This window comes from Buceros rhinoceros, unplaced genomic scaffold (assembly GCF_000710305.1).
Source record: "Buceros rhinoceros silvestris isolate BGI_N320 unplaced genomic scaffold, ASM71030v1 scaffold28186, whole genome shotgun sequence".
In the NCBI taxonomy this organism is placed as follows: domain Eukaryota; kingdom Metazoa; phylum Chordata; class Aves; order Bucerotiformes; family Bucerotidae; genus Buceros; species Buceros rhinoceros.
The window spans coordinates 350-7,245 of NW_010419773.1; the positions used below are offsets into that span (position 1 = coordinate 350).

Here is a 6,896-nt window from a genome sequence, read left to right on the forward strand (position 1 = left end):
GGGAGCACGGGGTGGTGTCTTGTTGTGGTGCGCCCCTCCTCGCAGTGCTCTGGTTGCTCTCCTCAGCCTGTGCCCAGTGCTTGTTCTGTCCACAATGCTTTTCTCCGCTGTGGATCTTTTCGTTTAATAGATATTTTAAAGCAGTAACTTCTTTAAGGTCAGAAGAACTGCAAAACACATTCAACAGAGTATTAAACCAAACTTTGTGTCCCTGCTTTCAGTTATTGTATCTTTTGTAAGTAAACGGAGGAGGTGTAACAGCCACTTATGAAGGGGAAGGAAAAACCAACTTCTTTTTATTTTTTTTTTATACCTGTAACAGTTGATGAATCTGAACTTCTGACCGTGCCAGATGGATGGAAAGAGCCAGCCTTTACCAGAGAGGATAATCCCAAAGGGCTGCTGGAAGAAAGCAGTTTTGCAACGTTATTTCCAAAGTATAGAGAAGCATATTTGAAAGAGTGCTGGCCACTCGTCCAGAAAGCTTTGGGTGAACATGTATGAATACTTACTAACTGTGTTAATGTGTTTTATCTTGTGGGAAATACTTAAGCTTACTTAAGCTTTTAACAATCATGTAAATTGCTTTTCTGCTACAGTATCTGTGCATATTTGTACTGTGCTTGCATTTAGAAATGGTAGTGTCATTTTTTTATTGGCATCAAAATCAGTGAAGGTCGGTGTAGCCAGACTTGCAGTTCTTCACAGATGCTGTCCACAAAGCTCTGCAGCAGCAAGTGCCGTCGTCCAGACGGTGACAGCCTTGTTGTGCCTGAATTCAGGGAGATGAGGGAGGTGGCATTTTGGGCCTTGTGACACACATATATTCAGTCTTGTCTGTGTGTGTGTGTGAATTTCCTTAAGCTGGAAGTCACTTAAGGACTTTTGGAAAATGGATCTGCGTTCACCATGTAGCATTCCCTTTGTTAACTTCTTACTGCCCAAGATGAATTCTGAGGTTTTTATTTAGAAACTAATTAACTATTTCTTTTTAAATACTGCAGTATGTGAATGCAACGCTGGATCTAATTGAAGGAAGCATGACTGTCACTACCACTAAGAAAACTTTTGATCCCTATGCAATCATCAGGGCTCGAGATTTGATAAAACTTCTGGCAAGAAGTGTTCCATTTGAACAGGTCTGTAAAAAATCCTGGAATTTTGTATCATATTCTATCATAATGCTTATAAAATTGTACGTTTTCAAAATGTGCAATTTTCAAGTGAGTCAAGTAAAAATAATATGTATTTTAAATAAACATGTCTGAAAGCAAAGTGAGAAGAATAAAGTGAAGTATTCTCTTGACTCCTCTGAATAACGCATTTACTTTCAGATCATATTGCCTGCTTCTTGTCTCTTCAGGCAGTTCGTATTCTTCAGGATGATGTTGCATGTGACATCATTAAAATAGGCTCTCTGGTGAGGAAGAGAGACACGTTTATAAAAAGAAGAGGACGACTTCTTGGGCCAAAAGGATCTACACTGAAGGTATTTCCAGACAATTCTTAGACATAAATTTGTGTCGGTTTTTCAGTTTACATTTCTTTCATTTCTTTTTTTTTTTTTTGGTGTAGGCCCTGGAACTGTTAACAAACTGTTATATTATGGTGCAAGGCAACACTGTTTCAGCTCTTGGACCCTTTAGTGGGCTAAAAGAGGTAAAGGGGGGGGGTGTGTGCAGATGAGCTGTTTGTGTCACATACTTTGTGCCCAGCTCGAGGGCAGATGGGAGGCAAAATCTGGCAATCTCAGGAGTATCTCACTGACTTTTCAGTTATGTGTTAGTAAGGCAAATTTACATGAGTGTCCGAGGTCTTAGCATTTTAGCTGCTGAATTTTGTTTAGACTCTGAGATCTTTCTGACTTGGAAGTAGAAAAGTGTTTGTGAAATACTGTTTTGATTTTTTTTTTTTTTCAAGAATTTTTGTCAATTTGGGTAAGAGGTGCCGGAGTCAAAATACTGCAGAGATAATGATACATAAACTTAAGGAACATCTAATATGTTTATAGTAAATATGTTGGGAGAAGAATGATTGTCAAAAGCAGGTTTTCCAGGACCCCATAAAATGCATGGTAACATGAAAGTAATGTTTGTGGGGCATGCTGGAGTTTATTGGAAATATAACAATGTTATTGATACTTCTGAAGTGTTCTTTCTTCCAGTTAACGCTGTGCATTAGCTTTTTAAAATCTACCTATTTTGGGAGGCAGGGGTGGGGAGAGCAAGTAAGATAGTATACCCGGTATTTTAATTGAATAGAATATTAAATACTTGCTGAGCTTTCTGTTCTTTCTCTTTTTTCTTAAATACAGGTTAGAAAGGTTGTTCTGGACACAATGAAGAATATACATCCCATATATAACATTAAGGTTAGTGTGGTCCATTGTGCATCTTTGTTTACAAGAACGTGTTATTTTTTTCTCAGGGAGCTGTATGTTAATAATGCACATGTTTCTGTATGATAATCTGGGTTTTAGAATTTCTGCAGTGTTCTTTAAAAAAAAAACCCACCTGACTTTGATGTTTTCCATTTTGCCAGGATGTATTGTTATAATATCATTAACAGTATCTGATAAAACATCTGAGGAAAAATGTGTATAAACTTTCCTCCTTTCAATTGTTTTCTTGATACTTCTCATTTAAACTGAGGCACCTTCTCCAGTGCGTTCTGTTCCCATTTTGAGACCTATGTAACTTTCTGGTCCTGCTGTTCATAATTAAACCCCTCTACTCTTACTGAAGTGAGAGATGGAAGGTTCGGGTGTAGCATGTTCACTATAAGTTTAGTAAAACTTGTAGTTCGGAGCTCTTGGCTACTACTGTAATACTGTTTTTTTAATAACTTATTTGTGACATTCTGAAACTACCGAAGACTTTGATGATCAAAAGGGAATTAGCAAAAGATCCTGAACTGAGGACACAAAGTTGGGAAAGATTTTTGCCTAAGTTCAAGCGGAAGAACTTGAAAAAACGCAAGGAGCCAAAGAAGAAAACCGTTAAGAAGGAGTACACGCCATTCCCACCTCCACAGCCAGAAAGCCAGGTCAGCTGGAACTTTATTTGGTTATGCAGCGATATAGTATTGTGTACTCACTAACAAAAGGGTGGGAGGGAGGTCTTTTCTGTCAAGTTCGGTTTTCACAATACTATTATTTCTGGCTTAATATGCGTAATTATCTAAAGCTTCTTGGTACTTGTCTTATGCAGGTTGATAAAGAATTGGCAAGTGGTGAATACTTCTTGAAAGAAAGACAGAAGAAACGAAAGCGAGTGGAAGAGATAAAGGTAAAGTTTTAACCCACTGTTCAGTTAAAAAGCATTTGACTGGTATCTGGGAAATACATTTTTTTTTTTTTTTTTTTTTTTTTTTTTGTCTTCTTTGCGCTGCTTTACTGATACTTGATCTTTTTATTGGTACCTTTAGGCAAAGCAAGCAGATGCAATCAAGAAAAGACAAGAAGAAAGAAATAAAGCTTTTATCCCACCAAAGGAAAAGCCAGCTGTAAAAACAAAGAATGGTAACCTTTTTTTTTTTTTTCTGTTTAAAACTTTCTGCTGTTGATTCCTAGGCTGGGTGATTTTGGAGACATACGGCTGGAGGAAATAAAGGTCATGCAAAAAAATCCTAGTGGTTAGATCCATGCCTGGAGTTGCCAGGCACAGCAGAAAGATCATGCAGCCCACAATTCTGTACCGGTAAAATGACATTTTCCTGATGGAGGTACTGAGACGGGTGCTCAATTTGTTGCTCTGGCTACATGATTTTTGGCTTTCTGTCTTATAGTGAAGCTACCATAACTTTTGTCTTCAAATGGCTTTTCTGTTAAGAAAAAGAAACCCAAAACCAATACTTACTTGAAGCTTATGACTCGAGTAAGTATTGGTATAAGGCAGGGTAAACAGCTTTTCTAAAAGCTAAAGTAAAGCCATACAATATGCAGAGGAAGAACTTATGTACTCAGATAATTATGCATTAGAGAAACAAGTCTTCAGTTTTCTGGATTCATTGTTTGTGCTACATATTCATTCGTTGTAATAATTATACCATGTATGTTTTGTATTAGCTACATACCTACATATTACGACACTATATGTTGCACAATTTCTTAAAGACTGAAAAGTTCACGTTTCTCCGCAGACATGTGTTCTGCAGCTATCTAATGTTGATACAGTACTTAGTTGTGATGGCAGTAGATTTTCAATGATTCTGCTGTGGACTGTACTGTATCTCAAATACTGTGCTTTTCTAGCTGCTATGTGTTTTGACCTGAAATTACAGTAATAGTTTGTAGATTAGAGAAGACAGCTGGGCACCACTGTTAGGTGTAGGAATTAACTGCGAGACAGGAGAGTTAGATCCAAACTTATTACTCATGCCCAAGAGACAAAATGCCATCACCTAGATGAACGGAAGAGTAGGTTATTCATGTTGTTCAGCATTAAGCGTTTAACTTAAGTACTCTGGCACTCCCTGTAGAAGCCTCTCATAAAGGTCTTCATGCAGTGGGCAGAGATCTGTATCATATTCCACCAGCCTGCCCTTCCCCATCCTGTTTCCAACAGTGACCGTTAATGGATGGCCAGGGAGAGAGTGTAGGTGTGGGACAGGCATGTTTGGAATCTTACCACCTTAGTTACTTGAAACACAAAATACCATGAAAGTTTATTTTGAGTATAAGAACTCAATAATTAATTTCTTCTCTTCTTACCTGAAACCAGCCAAGCCAGTTGTCCTGTGTCTAAGACAGTCTGTATGTATTAATTTTGGAGAAGTATCTCTGTGGTCTGAGGAGTGGGTTACGATAATTCATATGTGTGCAGAGTGTGGCATCTGTGTCCTCGCGCGGTTGTATAGGATTTTTTATGACTGTTCTCCTTTGAACTTGAACAGGTTTGTGGATAATGATAGTTTCAAGAAAAGTGATTGTTAGAATCGTTCATAAGACTCATTTTATGTTCACTGATGATTTTAAGCAATGCCACAGAATGCAGTTTACTGCCTTTTTAACAAGACGACTTCACAAATAATTTAGAAAAAGTAAAATTCATGTCTGTTATCTTTGTATTTGTTACTATGTAGCCTCCACTGAGAAAAAAATCGATGTTGAAGTGATCAAGGAGAAGGTAAAGAATGCAAAGAAGAAGAAATTGGGAGCACTTCCTGTGGAAGAAGTCAAGTTAAAAATGGCAGCAGATGAAAAGAAAAAAAAGAAAAAGAAGTAATGCACTACCCAAGAGGCTCACTTTTCTCCTACGTTCGTGAACATTTTCACACTTGGAAGGTTTGAGATTTCCTGCTGTTGTTAGAATCTGGACAAAACAAGACTAGGTGGAAAGATCATTCTCTTTTTAGAAGTACAGTTTTATTAGTGGACCTAAAGCAGCTGCGCAGATTGCCAAGGCAGGTGAAGAAAATCTGCACTGCTGAGTTGTCTGAGAAAGTAAGAGAGTGTATTTGGATAATATCCATCTGCCTAAAGGGAAGGTTTCGTGACAGAACCATTTAGGAGTTTGACGGAGGGTGTTAAACATCAGGGTCAGAGGACTTCATGGGAGTTTAAGGTAATTCTTCTGTGAAAGACTACCAGACTATACGCAGCCTCAGTTACGGTGATAACTTCTGTAAAATGGGCAGGATTTATTACGATACTATGCTTTTGTTTCTCTAAAAGCTGATGATTAACTTGTGTGTTTTGTCTTGGTGTTAATAAACTATTTTAATACGTTGTTCTTAAGTCCTTTAATCAGTCATCTGCTGCACAACCTTCCTGATGTTTTCCAGAAGACAAATTCACAGCTTCATGTGAGAATTAGACAAACCATAATCTTAATAGAATCCCATTAACAAACTGCCATTTATTAGTATTATCCTGGAGCTGTTAGCGTGTGGTACAACACAAGTGTCTTTCCACAAGGAATATGCAGCAGGGAAAGCATAAAGTATTGTTACCTTACTTTAAATATATTCTTAATTTATTTCTTGCTTACAAGTAATTGTGATTCCCCTCCTGTCCCCTTTTTCTTTTTTTGAGGCCCTCCCCTCTTTTGTTAAAGGAAGTTTAAAAGGTTTTTGTTTCCAGAAAATGCAAATTCTGATGAAATGAAGTTCACCGGCAGAGCAGGTACTCCTTTTTTCTGATATAATACATCTGATATTAAAGAAGCATATGTAATGATTCGGAGCCACACCAATTTCATTTTTTGTGTTGGAGCGTTTTTGCCAGGTTTTGGAATTTCGATCGCCTGCACACGCAGTGGAAATGCTTATACTAGAACATTGCAGCTCACTCTGTTGAAGGCTAATGAGCCTTTATTTGAAACTAGTAAGCAAAACACAACCATTTCCTTTTTTACATATATAAATAAGAATTTAGAAATGGCCAGCACATGTGCTTTGAGAAATAGGTAAGGTGGCAACATTAGCCTTAATGTACCCTTCAGTTGTGTGATCATTTCTTGGCACTAAACTGTTAAGGAAAACATGCTTTCAAACCCCTTAGGGTCTGCATTGTTCATTAACAGCAGTTTAGTTACTGGTGGAATCAATCAGGAAAATACTGCTTCACCAGGTATTTCACCGAGCCCTAAGTCACAAAACATCCATCTCGGAAACTGTAGTGACCTGATGGGTTTAGTGATATCAGCATTAGAAAAAGCTTTTTAGAAACATCAACTGGTGTTCAGCAGTTGGCGGTGTAAAGGGGACACTGAAGTTCAGTACCAGTCAGTTCAGACCTCTCATGTAGTGAAAGGACTGATTTCAACTGGAGGCACTGCAATACTTGAGTTTAAATGCCTGTTGTCACAGTGTAATCCCACAAATGAGTGCTTCTGCAGAGGAGTCTGCAGAGCTAGAAGCCAGTGAGGAGGAATCTGACTGGAGCCAGGGAAAGA

At 38.1% G+C, this 6,896-nt stretch overlaps 1 protein-coding gene across 1 annotated transcript in view; it reads left to right on the forward strand.

Annotated features, from left to right (window-relative positions):
* KRR1 (KRR1, small subunit (SSU) processome component, homolog (yeast)) overlaps positions 1 to 5,274 on the forward strand; it is a 5,615-nt gene extending 341 nt beyond the window's left edge. Inside the window, exons 2-10 of the mRNA XM_010139073.1 lie at positions 323 to 498; positions 1,005 to 1,139; positions 1,364 to 1,489; positions 1,576 to 1,659; positions 2,315 to 2,371; positions 2,875 to 3,045; positions 3,210 to 3,287; positions 3,427 to 3,520; positions 5,083 to 5,274. Coding sequence (XP_010137375.1) covers positions 323 to 498; positions 1,005 to 1,139; positions 1,364 to 1,489; positions 1,576 to 1,659; positions 2,315 to 2,371; positions 2,875 to 3,045; positions 3,210 to 3,287; positions 3,427 to 3,520; positions 5,083 to 5,225 — 1,064 coding nt within the window. The 3' untranslated portion in view covers positions 5,226 to 5,274. The remainder of the gene's footprint in view (positions 1 to 322; positions 499 to 1,004; positions 1,140 to 1,363; positions 1,490 to 1,575; positions 1,660 to 2,314; positions 2,372 to 2,874; positions 3,046 to 3,209; positions 3,288 to 3,426; positions 3,521 to 5,082) is intronic.
* The last annotated feature ends 1,622 nt before the right edge of the window (positions 5,275 to 6,896 follow it).